Source organism: Trichosurus vulpecula, chromosome 4, assembly GCF_011100635.1.
Source record: "Trichosurus vulpecula isolate mTriVul1 chromosome 4, mTriVul1.pri, whole genome shotgun sequence".
In the NCBI taxonomy this organism is placed as follows: domain Eukaryota; kingdom Metazoa; phylum Chordata; class Mammalia; order Diprotodontia; family Phalangeridae; genus Trichosurus; species Trichosurus vulpecula.
In genome coordinates this window covers 402,873,430-402,891,380 of record NC_050576.1, presented here as the reverse complement: position 1 = coordinate 402,891,380, position 17,951 = coordinate 402,873,430, and the positions used below count along the sequence as shown (strand labels likewise).

The following is a 17,951-nucleotide window of genomic DNA, read 5'->3' as shown; positions in this document are numbered from 1 at the left end:
AAGGATTGTGTTTTCTTCTTGTGTGTATTAAGCACAGTAGATAGCATAGTACTTGGCTAGGTACTTGGCAAATGTCTCATCAATAAAAATGCCCCAGGTGTAGTGATGCAAAGGTGTAGTTGTAGTGGTTGCCCACTAGGTGCCACCAGTGTAAGCTCTGGAGGGCTTACTCGGGGGAAGCATTTCATTACAAAAGTCAAAGGAGTGCACTTAATTAAGAATGGTTCAGAAGCTACCTGCTCTCTTGGCCATACAGAATAAATGAAGGAACAGGGGGAGGAGAAAAGGAGGAGGAGGAGAGCACCTGAAAAAAAAATCACAACAAAACACGACATTCTCTGGGCTCTGAGTCAAGAGGAAAAGGTTTATTTTCTTCTTTTTAGAAGGAACTTCAGTTGGTTCTGGAATGGGCTTTGCATCCTCCTTAATTTTCCCACATAAAGGAAAATCCTTGTGCTGTGAAGCTTGGCATCAGATTTGAGAGAAGTGGCTGGTTATTTTCCCCCTACATCTGTTCCATTTCAGATCATGGCCAAACTGAAGATGATGAAGAATCTTACCTGGATTTCACTCAGCCTGCCCCCTACCTTCATTTGACACAGAAGCTAAGCTGTCTGGATGCTGGGGCGTCAGAGAAGGTCTGAGAACACCAGGATTGGGAACTTGCTGACATGACAGCTGGCCGCTGGGAATGACCTACGAGGCTGGCCTCAAGAGGGGGGCTACCTGTGGCAAAGGTGCATGCAGTGGCTTCCTGGGAGACTATAGAAGCCGTTTGGAGGGTTGCATAATTGAGCATACTGGGACATAGGTGGGAGGCTGAAGCCCACACCATGGCTTCTCATCTCTTTGTGCCTCCTAATGCTTGGAACCAGTTGCCGTTGCTGCTGCTGCTGCTGCTGCTGCTGGTGGTCTTCAAGTTTCCTGGGGCTGCTTGTGATCTGAATGTATCTAGCAACTCCACTTCTCACTCTGAACCCAAGGCTCGTTTTGCTGCTGCTGCTTCGGCTGTTGCTACCACTGCTAGCTCAGAGCAGGATGAGAGGCTGCCTGTTTTCTCTCTGGATTATGATTATGTGCAAATTCCATATGAAGTGACCCTTTGGATACTTCTTGCATCCCTTGCAAAAATAGGTGGGTAAAAAGCATATTGTGGTATGTATGTGTTTGTGTGTGTGTGTGTGTGTGTGTGTGTGTGTGTGTATGAATGCACATACCCTCAGATGTGCATGCCTATTTGTGGTTTTTTGTATTTTCTGAAATTTTGTTCTACTCAACAAAGATAAGAGGAAATTTATAAGCTCCTCCGTAGGTCTCAAACCATTTAAAGGAGAAACATTAGCACTCCTGAATCATGCTCTGGTATCAGAGAGCCCACTTTTGCACAGATGGCTATTTTAGCCTCTGGGGTGGCTGCTTCCTTCCTAGTTTGGGGGTGATGCCATGTGACTATTTGCCATGGGAAAAAAAATCAGGTTCTCTAGTGATGAGCATGAGCAGTACCAGTCACATATCGCAATATGTTTGCTTCATGCCAGAAATGTAAGTCAGGGTCCAACTCCACTTGTATAAAGCCGCCTTCTCTCATGGGCACCTATAATTTCAGATGCTGGCAGTAGCTACTATTGATTTGCAGGAAGAGGGACTTCTTTTAAAAGGCAACTTACATATCACTTGAGCATCACAGTTTTGTTTTAAGAGACTGTAGGATGTTAATCTCTAAATTACTGGTTCAATGCTAAGTCAAAAGGGAAGGGAATTCGTGGGCACAGTTGGTCTCCACTTTCTTTTTATGAAAGGATGCCAATCTGGGCTCGAGGCCTAAATTCTAGTGGAAGAGGCCTCTGTGAGAATATCCATGCTGATATGTTGTTTCAAGTGGTTTAAATAACCCTAAAAGGTCCTTGGGGGGATAGATTTACAGTAGAGAGAACCTCAGAAGGCATATGGGTCACCTCCTCCCCGATTTTATCCATGAGGAAACAGAGGCCCAGGAAGGATCAGGGATTTGACCAAAGTTACAGAGGTATTAAGGATCATAGATGGAATCTGAACGTACTTCCTCTGACTTCAGAGACTGTGCTCTTGCTAATGAAGCACTGTATGAACACATATGAAGGAAAGTAAGGAATTAAGTTGTATATCCAGATATCCGAAGCCCTGAATCACCATTTGCCTCAATTATCATTTCTCAATTTGGATCTCATAGGTAGATCCCCTAACTGAGTTTGTGGACCAAACGACTTTGGCAATGATTTATCTTTCTTTTTTCCCTCTGTTCAACTCTTTATATAATTTTTATTGCTATCTTTTTAAAAACATATAAGCTATACTTTCCAATATACCCTTAACCTTTGCTCTCCCAGACAGCCACAACTTAAAAGAAAGAATTAAAAAGAGGAAGAAAAGGACAGTTCTGCAAAACTAATCGACATATCAACCAAGTCCTGTATTAATTGCATAATAGTCTCCCACTTCAGCAAAGGGAAGGAGGTGAATTTTGAAATCTCTTCTTTGGGAACAAACTTTGTCCTTATAATTTGAAAGCATTCTGTTTCTGTTGTTTTTTTGCTGTTCTTTCATTTTGCATGGTTGTAATCATTGGTATATCGTTTACCAAGTTCGAGCTGCTTCACTTTGTTATCAGCTCATAGAAATCTTCCTGTGCTTCTCTGTCTTCATCATATTTCTTATCATATAGTAATATTCCATTACGTTCATATGCTACCATTTGTTCAGCCATTCCTCAATCAGTGGACATCCACATTGTTTCCAGTTCTTTACTAACTATAAGACACGCTGCTGTAACTATTTTGGTATCTGTGGGACCTTTCTTATTATCATTGAACTTCTTGAAGCATATGCCAAGCAATGGGCTCTCTGAGTCATTGTATATGGATATGGCTAATTCTTTTCTTTAGTAGTGGATTGAAATATTGGAAATATTGGAATGGAATATTGTGATGAAAACTGGCACTCAATCATATTTTGTTGCTATTGGGGGAGGGGACTTTGTCAACATCTAGCTATCTTTAGGGATTGTAGAGATGTTTATCTTATCATATATTACAGGAATAATTTATTTCTTCTACTGCTTTGGGCCTACTAAAGAATGGAGGATGACCAAGAATTGTGAGATTCTGGGCCTCTTGGGCGATTTGCTGAATACAAGTCACCTGGAAGCTCTTGCTTAAATTCTGAAATGACAAAGTTCTAGATATTCACTCTCCAATGCTTGTGTTCACTTTATAAAACTTTATTTCATTAGAAAACCTGACAGGTAATTTTAAAACCTAGTTGTATCATAAGCTCATCACTTATGATCAACTTATCTCTTTATCCAGCAGCTATTTGGGGATAGTACATATAAATGTACATATTCTTCTGGGAAAAAAAAATCAGAAATATATTAAGAAGCATGTTAGGGCAGAAATTTTGTATTTCATCATGGTCATACCTTATCTTCATTCATAATTTATAGCTCTGAGGAATGATTTGAATACTAATTACAACAGGTACATAGGAACATAATTGCAAATTGGAACTTCTTAATTACAGCTTCCTGAATTCTCATTGTTAAGTCTGTGATGTGTCAATAGTATAGAATCATTGGATTTCAAAGCTAAATGGGCTTTAAAATAAAGATTTCCTTATGTTACAGATGTAGAAACTGAGACCTAGAGAAGTGAAGAGATGCTTTTAGGCAAAGGGACTGTTTTTAGGGAAATTTTGTAGCAATTACAATTATGCTTTCACAAAGAGTTGAACACAACTAAAATGATTGAATAAAAATAAAAGAACATTCATTTGTATTGTGTTAAATGAATTTAGCCAAGTTTTGTATCTGAAGGGAAGGAAAATGATGGCTTTAAAGACTTCAAATGCACAGAGCCCATATACTACTTCTGAAATATTCTGTATTATAAAAACTGTCTCTTACACTGTCATACTACATAGAATTGTAGGCTTGATATTAGGGTTCAAGTCTTTCTGTAGACATTAACCTTTTCCAACCTCAGTTTCTTTATCCATAAAATGGGACTTGTAACATTTATCTCCTAGGATTGTGTTGAGTATTAAAATGATGCAATATATGCCAATCACCTAGCAAACCTTGAAGCACTATATAAATGGCAGTCATTATTTCTTCTTAGTCATTATCTCCATCCAAGAGAAATAAAAGGAGTTTACCACTAGGCATGACACTTTACAGAACAAGTTAACTCTAACTCTCTTTTTTGAATTTTCAATCTATGTAACTCATGTCTATTACAACTTAATATTTGGTGATCAGTCATTTTTCAGTCATGTCTGAGTCTTCATGACCCCATTTGGGGCTTTCTTGGCAGAGATACCGAAGTGATGTGCCATTTTCTTATTCAGCTCATTTGACAGATGAGGAAACTGAGGCAAACAGATTTAAGTGATTTACTCAAGGACACACAGCTAGTAAGTGTCTGAGGTTAAATTTGAACTCAGGAAGTTGAGTCTTCCTAATTCTATCCACTGCGCCACTTAGCTGCCCCACATCTTAATATTGTAGAATTATAAACATATTTGTTGAATCATTGGGCTAAATGAGAGGCATCGTCTTATTACAGAAAGAAAGCAAGACCTGGAGTGGACAGACATAGGTTCAATTCCTGGCTGTAACACTTCCTTGTTATGTGATGGTAGGTAAATTACTTAACTTCTCTAAAGTTAAGGGGATTTGGCTTCTCCGAAGCTTTATTTCATCATTTCTAAAATGAGCATGACAATAATATTTCCAACACATTAGGATGTGGGGAAGAAACAAAACAAATCCTCTTTCTTACCCTATTAGGCCATTTTATTTATGCTTATTGAAATATTTACCTTTAGGGCATTTGTAACTAGACTTTATCCTCTGTGTGGGATCTACCTCTTCTCTCCTTTCCCACTCCTCCCAATCCATCTCAGATCTAGGATTTGATGAGCACAGTAACTTACAATATGTTCATTATGGTTTAGTTCAAATTCCATTTTTTCCTCTGCAGCTTCCTCCCCCACTTTTTTAATGTCACAGGCAAATTAATTGCAGGAAAAAATCTGGAGTGTAAAATCCCACATTTAAATTTTACCAGGAAAAGCAAATGAGAGCAAGCCAGATGTTTAATTTAATCACCCGTTTCATGTTGTTTCAGCTCATTGATGGTTGCCCAGTACCGTTTTAGATTTTATACAGGTCTGATGTTTGACTGCTGAGCTTTTCATAGAAACTCTAGACCTGTAAAAATGTTAAGTCAGAATCAGATACACAACACAAAGGAGTAACCTTCACAATGTGTGTATCAAGGGCATAGTTTTAAAATGGGAAATAATTTAATATCTTTTCCCTGTGGTGACATATAGCAGATGGTATTATCATCAGCTTTGTGTGTATGTTTTTACAGTGATCCACTAATGATTTTGTAGCCATATTACAGAGCTGTCTTCCATGCAGCAGAATTTAGTGTGACATGGATTCATTCTGGACCTTATGTGGGGATCTTTATTATTGGAAGCAGGACCATGTGAATCTAGGCAAAACAAATAATGGCATTGCTGAGATGAGAAAGTATAGATGGAATGGAGACAAGAAAGCACTGGAAGAGGGTGGTTATATGTATGAAAGTAGGGAGGGAATGGAATCAATCAATCAGTCTACAGTTATTTATTAGTTGCTATGTATCATGTACTGTGTTGGACACTAGGGTTACAAAGGGAAAAATAAGACAGTCTTAATCTTCAGGGAGCATTTACAGATGAATGGAAAAAGGACAATGGCAGTGGTAGTTGGTTCAGGGAGGGGATACAAAGCAATTTTAGAGGCCATTTAATCCCATTATTTCTTGATAAACTCAGTGATCTTCTTATTGTTGTAATGGGGATACCATTAGCAAAGATCCTTAACTTTTCTTATGTTGCAGACCATTTTTGCTATCTGGTGAGACTTAGGGATCTCTTCTCAGGAAAATGTTTTTAGACCCATAAAATAAAACACAGAGGATTACAAAGGAAACCAATTATATTGAAATACAGATATAAAAATATTTTTAAATCAGTTAATGAACCCCATATTAAGAACCTCTCATTTAAGGTATGAATTGGACTAGATAACAAGTGAGATCTTTTCTGACCCTCAAATTATATAATTCTGTGATTCCTTCCCCTCTTTCTATTGATACATAGGGTCATTTTCCTTAGCTCGGGACAACTCTGACTAGATGTCTTTAATTGAAACCTATACCTACATCCCACAACATGGATCTTATGGATAAGTAGTGTAGATTGATCTCTGAGGGCCCTTAGAGCTCTAGAACTGTGAAAACATGATACTCAACTCAAAATGGTTAGAGGAAAGTTTTAACGTTTCTCCATCTTGTTAAAAGTTTGCGGAAAGTGGCTAAGTAGATCCGACTTTGTAAATGTAAGTATTTTGTTATTACTGACCTTGCAATTGAGCTAAAAATTCCACTTCCATCCTACTCACATCACAAAATTGACTAGTAACCTGTTGCTAGCCATAAGTTCTAATCAAGTTCTTGCCCAATAAGATAAGGGAAAGGGAAGAGGACAAGCATTTGTTAGGCACCTACTGTGTACCAAATACTGTGGTAAACAAATCAGGTTAGACGCTGCCACTCTTCCATTTGAGAACAGGTGAAGTGCTCAGGGAATAAGAACAATTATCGAGGCTTTGGTTTATCTTTCACATCCAGTGCCTCCTTTCCACTCCCACTGCCACTGTCCTAGGACAATTCTCACTACCTCTCACTTGGACTATTGCACCAACCTACTCACACATCTCCCTGCTTCTTCTCTCCCTGCTCTCAAATCCACTCTGCTAATTAATTTTTCTAAAACTGAGGCACAGAGAGGTTAAGTGACTTACTTAAAGTCACACAGCTAGTATTTGAGGCAGGAGTTGAATCCCGGTTTTCCTAGCTCCAAATCCAGTGCCCTGTCTTCTATAACATATTGTCCTTATAGCCTTTCCTCTTTACAGTATCTTTTTTTTTGGTGATCTTATGGGTTCAACAATCATTTCTATGCCTATGCACATACATATATATATGTATATATGTATGTATGTGCATATGTATATATGTGTATGTGTTTGTATATGTGTACATATGTGTGTATATATGAGTGTTCTATATATCCGGTCCTAGTCTGTCCTGAGTTCAGTGCTACATCTCCAGCTACCTGTTTGAGACCACTTCTTTGTTGTGTATCTCAAACTCATCATGTTCAAAACAGAATTCATTATATTCCTCCTTTAACCTACACCTCCTCCACACTTCCCCATTTTAATTGTCACTATCTTTCAGTGATCTGGGTTCACCACCTCAATGTCATCCTCAACTCTTCCCTCTCTCTCACCCCTATAACTCATCAGTTGTCAAATCGTGTTGATTCTCCCTATGACTATTTCTGCCTCCCTACCCTTTCAAGAACTATCAATGGCTCCCTATTAACTTTAATTCACCATCTTGACTTTTAAAGCACTTCATGATTACTCATTTATTGTAGATTGCTCCCCTGAACACAATATACTTTAAAAAAATTAAACAGACCTATGATTTCAATGGTGTTAGGAATTCCTAATAAAGGACTGATTCTTTCCACCAAGGCTTACCAGGTCTTAGACAGTTTCCTGGGCTGCTGAGATGTTAAGTCACCTGCCCAGGGCTCTATTTGCCAGCACACATCATATGATTTCATGCTAAACTAGCTTATTTGCTGTTTTCTGCACACTTTGTTCTTCCTCTTGCTTCCATGACTTTCTGTGAGGCTGTCCCTCGTGCCTGAAATGCGCTTCCTTCTCCCCTTTGCCTCCTAGAATCTTTATTTTACTTTGAGTTCCATCTCAGGTATATCTTTCTATGAGAAATTTTTCCTAAACTCTTTAGATGTTCAGAGTTCTCATCTTCTCAAATCAAGTGAATTTATATGTCATTTCTACCTCCTCTCTCCTCCTGAATACTTTCTTCTCTTTAGGTTTTTGGGATACCACTCTCTCCTGATTTTCCTTGTACCTATATGACCATGATATCTTTTATTAGATCCTCCTTCAAATCATGCCTTCTAACCATAGGTGACCCTCAGTGTTCTGTCCTTGCTCTTTTTTTCCCCCTCTATGCTACTTCACTTGATGATCTCATCAGCTCCCCTGGATTTAATTTCTATCTTCATGCTGATGATTTTCAAATCTACCTTTCTTGCACCAATGTCTTTGCTGACCTCCAACCTCACATCTCTAATTGCCTTTCAGCCATCTTGAACTGGATTCCAGTAGACATCTTAAACTCAATGTGTACAAAACAAAACTCGTTTTCCCTTAAAGTACTCTCCTCTCCTACCTTCCCTATTATTGGAGAGGGGAACATCATCTTCCCAGTCCCTCAGGCTTTTAACCGAGGAATCCTTCTGGATTCCTCACTATTCCTCACCCGCCATATACAAGCTGTTGCTAAGGCTTGACGATTTCATCTCTACATCTCCCAAATATGTCCCCTTCTCTCCTCTGAAATGAGCCCTACTGTAGTGTAGTCCCTCATAACTTCATGCCTTGATTACTACATTTTCTATTCAGCTGCTAAAGTGAATTGCCTAAAACACAGCTTGATCATGTCTCACACACACACACACACCCTACTCAATAAACTCCAGTGGTTTCCTATAGCCTCTAGGAGTAAATACAAAATGCTCTATTTGACATTCAAAGCCCTTCATTACCTAGTCCCCTCTTACCTTTCCAGTCTTCTTAAACCTTACTCTCTGACATGTACACTTCCATCCAGTAACAACAGCCTTCTACCTGTTCCACAAACAAGACACTCTATCTCTCTGCTCCAGGCATTTTTTCTCTGGCTATGTCATGTGCCTGGAACACTCTCCCTCCTCCACTTCAATTACTGACCTCTCCAGCTTCCTTTAAGTCCTAACTAAAATCTCACCTTCTATAAGAAGCTTTCCCCAAACCCTCTTAGTTCCAGTGCTTCCCCTCTCTTAATTATTTCCTTTTTATCTTATATATAGCTTGCTTTGTATATATTTGTTTGCATGTTGTCTGTCTCTCATTGGATTATAAGATCTTTGAAAGCAGGGTCTGATTTTGCCTCTTTTTGTATCCCTAGTGCTTAACACAGTGCCTGGCTCATAGTAGGCACTTAATAAAGGTTTATTGAACTGAACTGAGAGCAGAGAAAGTTTTTCATTTTCTTTATACTCTCAGACCTGCTAACACTGTGTTGCACATAGTAGGAGCTTAATAAATGCATTCTGGATTAGACTAGAACCATACTGTCATACTATTATTTAACTTTTGCTATATGTATTCTTGGTCCCCTAATGAGTTTGTAAGCTTTTCAAAATTAGAGACTTTTAAAAGCTTTTTTTATATCTTCCACAGGCCTACCACACTGCCATACAAATAAAAAATACTCAACAAAAAACTTGTTAAATGAATCATGAATAAATCCCTGACATCAGATTATTTTCTTGTCATTAATTTCTCTTTAGATACTGGATGCAGAAATAAAAATATCAACAAAAATCATGCTGATTTTTTAAATTTTCTGTTTTGATTCTAGAAGAAAAGAAATATATAGTAGTATATAGTTTCTATTTTTACAAATAAGATAAAGCAAAGTTGAAAGGTTGTACTCTAAATTCTTTGTAAATGCAAGCTCAATATGAGTCAATGGTGTGACAAGGCAGTCAGAAAAGCTACTTCAGTCTTGGGTAGCATTCAAATAAGCAGAGTGCCCAGAATGAGGGGATGATAGTCCTACTATACTCTCATGAACCAAAGGTACATTTGGGAGACTTTCTCTCTCTCTCTCTCTCTCTCTCTCTCTCTCTCTCTCTCTCTCTCTCTCTCTCTCTCTCTCCATGTAGCTCCACTGAGCAAACATGGTTAAAGATATGCCTTGTGTACCTCCCAAATCTCCCTGAGGCTGTGTCCTCACTAGCAAACATGCCATCAAAGATATTGGAAAAGATTTCAGAGATATCAAAAGATAAGAAAAGATTTCAGAGAAATCTAAGAAGACTTGTTGAAACTGATGCAGGGAGAAATCTCTCTCTATATATAATTACAACAAATATATATATATATATAAAATTACAACTATGCAAAGACAAACAACTTTTTTGAAAGACAAAAGCTCTGATGAAATCAACACAATGGCCAACTACAACTCCATGTTTCATGATGAAACATTCTGCCCATCTCCTGACAGGGTGCAAGTATACGTAAGTATATATACATATATACACATATGTGCATATATTTTCCTTCCACCTCCTCCACCCCCCTCATTAAAACAAAAAGAAAAATATCCCTGTAATATATAAATAGTCAAGCAAAACCAATTTCTGCATTGGCCATGTCATATACACACACATAATGCATAGTATATATTGGCCTACTTTCATTTATATAGGCATTTATATTAGACATGGCCAATGAAGAAATTTATTTGCTTGAATTTGTTATGGAGGGGTTGTTTTTTTCTGCTTTAATGAGGGGGTAGAGGGGGTGGGAGGGAAAGAATGTAACTTTTCATTATCTGGCAAAAAGTTTTTTTAATTGTTTGTCAAACAAAAAAAATGAAGGAGAAAATTAAAACAGACACTTGTGTATGTTGGAAATTAGTCTTAAAAATGCATATAAATTTCCTGAGCTATTCACAGGAGCTCTGAATCCTTGTCAAGGATATCGTCAAAGGAATTTCTGTTCAGGTAAGATTTGAACTAGGTGGCCTTTGAGGTCCCTTTTAACTAAGATTCTATGACATTGAGAATCCCAACTCCATTCTTAGCAAACTCCCCCATACAGTCCCTACTTCCTCTTCTACCTTTTCTTTAAGTGAAAAGTGGCTTTCCCTGTGAATACACCACATGCCTGAATCTTTCTGTGATTGCTTCTCCAAATCTCCTTAGCAGTGTTAGGAGACAACAGCTAAGTGGTACAGTGGATAGACAGCCCAGCCTGGAGTCATGAAGATTCATCTTTCTGAGTTCAAATCTGACCCCAGGAACTTACTAGTTGTGTGATCCTGGGCAAGTCACTTAACCCTATTTACCTCAGTTTTGTCACCTGTCAAATGAGCTAGAGTAGGAAATGGCAAACCACTCTAATATCTTTGCCAAGAAAATGCCAAATGGGCTCATGAAGAGTCAGACACAACTGAAAACGACTGAAGAGGGTCAGGAGGAGATATTGGCCTACTTCTTGATTTCCAGAGCTACTTTTACCCAGTCATCTATTACTTTCACTCAGTTACCTTTCCTCCTTTTTGATCCGTGGGAGTTGTATATGCCACCCTCTCCCTATTTTTGTTATAGTCATCTATTGACCTCTAGGTCATTCCCATCAGATTTTCAAAATCCTTGGCATTGACCCTCCCCAATACCCCCTCCCCTGCCCCTCCTCTCCATGATATTCTTCTCTTATAATCCTCAAAGACTTTGGTATTCATATTAACAATTTTTCTAACACCATAGCCACTCAATTACTCAAACTCCTCACTCAGTGGCCTCTTTCCCTCCCATTTCAGGAACACATTGTCATGCACATGCTATAACTTAGAACTGAGGGAACTGAGCCAGAGGCAGGTAGATGGCACAATGGATAGACTTGACTTTAAATCCAACCTCAGACTATGTGACTCTGAGCAAGTCACTTAACCTTTATCTTTCTTCAACTATAAAATGTGGTTAATAATAGTACCTACCCTCCAGGGTTGTTGTGAGTATCAAATGAAATAATATTTGTAAAGCTTGTACCACAATGCTTGGCAGGGGATAGGTGTGCTTAATAAATACTTGTTCCCTGCCTCTTTCCATGTCTCCAGATCTCAAAGCTCAGAACTATACTCTCTGATCACATCCCCTTTAATTCCTTCTACCATTTCCACTCCTTCACTTTGCTCTTCAAACTCATCATCACCTCTAGTCTCTTGACCCCTACCTCTCCTCCCCATCCATCTCACTCATTCTTCATCAGCCTCATAGCCAGTCCTGACCCCATGATCTGCTATTTAATGATTCACTAGCTGCCACCCTAAAACTCCTCACTGCCAGGACCTTCTGCCATTACTGATCTGTTAATCCTCAGTAACAGCCACTGTCTGTTTTCTCCTCTCTTGTTCCAGGCATCTGAAGAAAGTAAAAAATGGAGCTGATTTCACTGCCTGTAAATTTAGAGTTATAACCTTAGCCAAGCCCTCACGGTTGCTTAGCAATTCTTTTGTCTGCTCTTATTGGTGCTTTTTCCTATTCACCATAGTAACTGTTTCAAACCTTTCTCATCTCTCTTCCTGCCTCCCAACTATAACCCTATTTCCATACTCAGAGTAGATGACATCTCTTTACTGATAAGGATATGCTGAGAAATCCCTCAACTTCCCTCTTCCACTCTTCAAAATTTCTCAGCAGCATCATCTATGTTTTAAACTTCTTTATGTTTCAGAAAAAGAGATATTTCTCATCCTTGCTGAAGCTAATCCATCTCCCTGCTCTTGATCACATCCTATCATTCCTCTTCCAGAATCTGGCCCTAGGAGTCATCTCTTGTCCTTCATTCATCTTCAGTCACTCACTTTCCACTGCTTCTTTTTCATATGCCTACAAATATTCTCTGGTTTTCACAATTCTTGAAAAAAAGAAAGAAAAGAAATCACCTTTTTTTGCCTTCCATTTTTTTAAACTTTTTAATTGCCAAGCTTTTTCAAAAAGTTTTTTACATGTGATTCCTCCACTTCCACATCACTCTCTCATTTCAACCTGATGAAATCAGCCTTCTGTCCTCTGTCTTACTGAGGCTACTTTCTGAAAGGTCACTAATGACCTTGTAGTATCCAATTTCATTCATTGTCTTTTTTAGTGCTCATCTTCCATATACAGAATTTGACCCTATTGACCACTCCTTTTTTTCTCTTATTTTTTCCCTTTATTTTTGAGACACAACACTTTTCTGGCTCACTTTTCACATCTTAACAGCTTCTTCTCTGTCTTACTTGCCGGTCCCTTGTCATCATCCCCACTACTTCAGGTGGGTGTTTCCCATTGTTCTGTCTGTGGTTCTCTCTCTCTCTCTCTCTCTCTCTCTCTCTCTCTCTCTCTCTCTCTCTCCCTCTCCTCTTCTCTCCTCTCTTCTCCTCCTCCTTCTTCTTCCTCCTCCTCCTCTTCCTCCTCCTCCTCCTCTTTCTTCTCCTCATCCTCCTCTTCCTCTTCCTCCTCCTCCTCCTCCTGCTGCTCCTTCTCCTCCTCCTCCTCCTTCTCCTTCTCCTTCTCCTTCTTCTTCTTCTTCCTCCTCCTCCTCCTCCTCCTCCTCTTCTTCTTCTTCTTCTTCTTGTTCATCTTCCTTATTCATTCACATGGCTTCAAATGCCACTTCTACACCCATGACTTCCCAATTTATAGCTCCAGGATCGCATCTCCAACTTTCTACAGGGCATCAAAATTGACGTCCAATTGATACTTCAAACTCAACATGTCTTAAACTGAAATTATTATTATCTTTTTTCTCCAAGTCTGCTCTTCCTTGTGTCTGGTCAACTTCTATCAGTGGGACCAGGTACCTAGTGTCCCATGTTTGAAACTTTGGTTTCAATTACATTTTCAGTCTTATTTCATATTCCTTCCCTTCATGAATTCTCTAATCCAGTTACAGGGAGAAGCTACCTCTTGCCCACACACAACATTCAACATTCTGTTTTGCCTCTGTACTTTTCCTCAAATTCAGTTCAGTCACTTCAGTCATGTCTGACTCTTCATGACCCCATTTGGGGTTTTCTTGATAGAGGTACTGGAGTGGTTTACCATTTTTTCTCCAGATCCTTTTAGAGATGAAGAAACTAAGGCAAACAGTTACATGACTTGCCCGGGGTCACATTGCTAGTAAGTATCTGAGGCTGGATTTGTACTCATGAAGATAAGCCTTCCTGATTCCAAGACTAGTGCTCTTTCTATTCACCATGCCATCTAGCTGCCTTTCCTCAAACTATGTGGAATATATTCCCCACCCCCCACCACAACCTAATTTCCTTTAAAGTAGCTCAGGTACCATCTCCTAAAGACTCCTTTCCTGATCCTCCCCTGTTTCAACAATCTGGCTAGCAGCTTCTGTGGGGGTGTAAGATCCACCAACAACCAGCACCCAGAAAGCTGCCAACACACTGCAAAAGCACAGGTTCTTTTGATCTGCTTTAGTAAGGAAAGCTACGTTAAGGGGTTGACAAGCTTACTTTAATCCAGCATACAGACAGCATTCACTTAGTTCAGGGGAAAAATCCAGCACCCTGAACTTCAGAACAAAATGCAAACAAATTACAAACATCAACAGACATACCAAATGTAGATTCATAGTTACCAACATTTAGGTTCAGCCCGGGAGCTCATAATGAGGCTGGCCCAGAGTCACTCTCACCACAACTGCTGTGGGTAAGAGCTCCCAGGAAGAAAAAGCCGACCCCTGGTTTTATATTTTTTCAGGGTCAAAGGTGAGTCACACATGCGACTCACCCATGTGACCTAAAATCGTCACAAAGGGGCGACTTAAACCCATGTGGTCTAAGAGCCTCTGATGTCCCAAACCTATCACTCAAAGTCATTTGTAAACTAGGCCCTCCCCTGAGTTAGCCCCAGGTTGGGCCCCACCTTAGTTACCAATCCACACCCACGTAGGTTTTACACCTAATAGGGGTTTGGCCCTGGGGCTTAGAACCTAGTAAGGCTCAATGAAATACGCTGAATTACTCAAAGGAAACAAAAGCCAAACTCTTCAAGTGTACTTGGTTGACCTAAGTGATAAGGACCCATTTTGCTTACCAACACATCCCCCCAGTTGTTATCATATCATTCTTCTCTTCTCTAAATCAGTTGATATTAATTTATCTGTTTATACATATTCCTCCAGTACAATATAAGCTCTTTGAGGGCATGAATGCTTTCATTTTTGCCTTTGTATTTCAGGATCTAGCACCCTACAAGCATCTAATAAATATATATTGAATCAAATTGCTGTTATATTTGATTCTGATGTCTGAAGGAGAATCCTGAGAATGCTAAGGGGAATGGGAACCCTAAGATACAAAGAACATTGATGGAATTGGAGATTGTTAGTCTAGAGAAGAGAAAACTTAAGGAAGTATGATAGTTATCTTCAGACATTTAAAGGACTGTCTTGTAAATTCCATAAGAGAAATCTGAGACTAATAGAGGAACATGACTGATAGATTAGTGCTCAATATAGGGAAGAGGCTTCCGTAAATTTGGAAAATAGAATGGCTTTCTTATGAGGGAGCAAGTTCCCTGTTACTGACTGTTTGGTTAAACAATTGACCATGTGTTAGAGGATGTTGTCAAGAAGATTCATGCCTCAAATCAATATTGGGCTAAAGGACTTCTAAAGATTGCTTCCAATTCTGATTTTGTAATTTTTCATTCAGTCAATTACCAAGTTACTGATTCTACCTTTCAAATCTGCCCCCTCCTCAATAACTACTTCGATAATCATCCTACTAAGGATTCCCTTTTAGATTAGATAAGATTAGAATGACCTGTTCCCATGGAATTCCTACCCATCCTTAGAAGCCCATATCAAATACTACCTCCTCTAGTAAGTCTTCCTTGAAAGGAAAAAAAAGAGATTTGGAGCAATGGCACTGGTAGAAGGATTAGCCTTTTCCCCACCTTGGACACCACATAGCACTTTGTTTATATCTCTCTCCATGACAGTTATTTGTGGCATACCATATATATCCTCCTAGGAGAATACAAGATCCATGAGGACACCATCTAGGCATTATCTAACACTAAAATCTTTCCCAATCACCCATCACAGGGCTCTGCACACACTAAATGCCTGACAAACATTATATCATTGAACTGAATTAAAGTTAAGTCAGATATCTCAGTAAGCTATATTATCCCTAACATCTGGTTTTGAGCTCAGGCTTAATTTAAATCCAATTGAAGCTTTGTTTCTCATTCTCTTATCTTTACTTTTCCTTGTCTACAAGCATTTTCATTGCTTTCAGATCAGGAAGGGACTGTAAAAAATAAACGATTCCAACCTCTTCATTTTCAGATATGGAAACTAAGGCCTCCAAAGGCTTAGTTTTGCTTAAGGTCACACAGCTTTAAAAAAAAAGGTGGAGCTGGAATTTGAACTTCATTATTTTGGCTCAAATAGAATGCAAACTCCTTAGGTTCAGAGATTTTTTTGTTTTGTTTCTACATCCTCAGCACCTATGGTAGGTAGCACAGCTCTAGGCACACAGTGATCCTTAACCATTGCTTATTGAATTGAAACAATTTCACTCCAGATTCAGAACTCTTTCCGTATACTATGCTGTAATCTTTGTTGGACTGAAAGTGGGGAGATACAAGAAAGAATACTAGGCAGAGCTTCCGGGTGCCAAGATGGTGGAATAAGCAGTAAATTGTTGTAGTTTTTCCATGATCACCTCCAAACAACCATAAAATAATACCCCAGAACAAATCCTGTAACAGCAGAACCAGAGGAAAGATATGGTGGAGTGGTTTTTTAGCCCAAGAATCTCAGAGGATCAACAAGAAAGGTCTGTCTCACTGGGGTAAAAGGGAAGCACAGTCCAGGATGGGAAGGGTCCCAGCAAGCCTCATTTCAATAAACCAGAGGGAGATCCTGAGCCCCAGTGTGTTGGAGCAGGCACATGCCAACACCAGGGCTCCCCACCTACCATGTGCCTTAGCATAGCAAAGGGAATTGGCAGACTCCAGCTCCAGGACCCATCACATGCTTCAGTGTAGCCCTGGGCAAACAGGTAGTCTCCAGAGGCCAGATCGCCATATGCTTCAGCATAGCCATAGAGAAATGCAGACACATCCCACCAGGATTCAGCACTTGCCAGATACCTTCTCTAGGATCCCAGCTCAGCATCAGGTAAGCTACTAGACCCCTAAGGCCTTCAGCAGCACTAGCCAACCCCTACCCACTCAGTGCAGCACCAGAAAGGAGGGTTCCCTGTGGGTCTCAGGGCAATATCAATGCAGCACCAGGTAAAAAGCCAGAGCCTATAGCTTCTAGCACAAGAAGCCTGAGACAGTGCCCGTTCCACCCTGGGAGCAGAGCTCAAATTTAAAAGAAAAAGCCTGGGGGAAAAAAGATGAGCAAAAAACAACAGCAAAAAAAGAATCTGACCATAGAAAGTTATTATGGGGACAGGGGAGACCAAGAAACAAACTCAGAAGACAACAAGAATGTCAAAACACCTATGGGTAAAAACTGAAAGAAAAATGGGAAATAGTCTCGAGCCCAGAAAGATCTCATGGAAGAGCTAAAAAAAGAGCTCAAAAATCATATAAGAGAGATAGAAGAAAAATTTGGAAAATAAATGAGAGTGATACAAAAGAATTACGAAAAAAGATTCAACAGCTTGGAAAACTGCTTTAAAAAGCAGAATTGGCCAAATAGAAAAGGAGATACAAAAATCCACTGAAGCAAACAGCTCTTTAAAGAGTACAATTGGCCAAGTGGAAAAGAAAGTACAAAAGCTAATTGAGGAAAATAACACCTGAAAAGTTAGAATTGGACAAGCAGAATCTAATGACTCTATGAGACATTATGAGTCAATCAAACAAATTCAAAAGAATTTTTAAAATGGAAGAAAACATAAAATAACTCACAAGAAAAACAACTGACCTGGAAAATAGATCTAGAAGAAATTATGCCAGAATTATTGGACTACCTAAAAGCCATAATCAAAAGGAAGACCTGGACAGCATCTTTCAAAAATTATCAAGGAAAATTGCCCTGATATTTTGGAAGCAGAGGGCAAATTAGGTTTTGAAAGAATCCACCAATCACCTCAGGAAAGAGACCCCAAAATAAAAACTACAAGGAGTGTCATAGCCAAATTTTAGAACTATCAGGCCAAGGAAAAAAATACTGT

At 39.3% G+C, this 17,951-nt stretch overlaps 1 protein-coding gene across 1 annotated transcript in view; it reads left to right on the top strand.

Moving 5' to 3' along the window:
* The first annotated feature begins 833 nt into the window (after positions 1 to 833).
* The window catches only part of SLC9A4 (solute carrier family 9 member A4), a 96,685-nt gene continuing 79,567 nt past the window's right edge, over positions 834 to 17,951 (top strand). The window contains exon 1 of the mRNA XM_036756559.1: positions 834 to 1,134. Coding sequence (XP_036612454.1) covers positions 834 to 1,134 — 301 coding nt within the window. The remainder of the gene's footprint in view (positions 1,135 to 17,951) is intronic.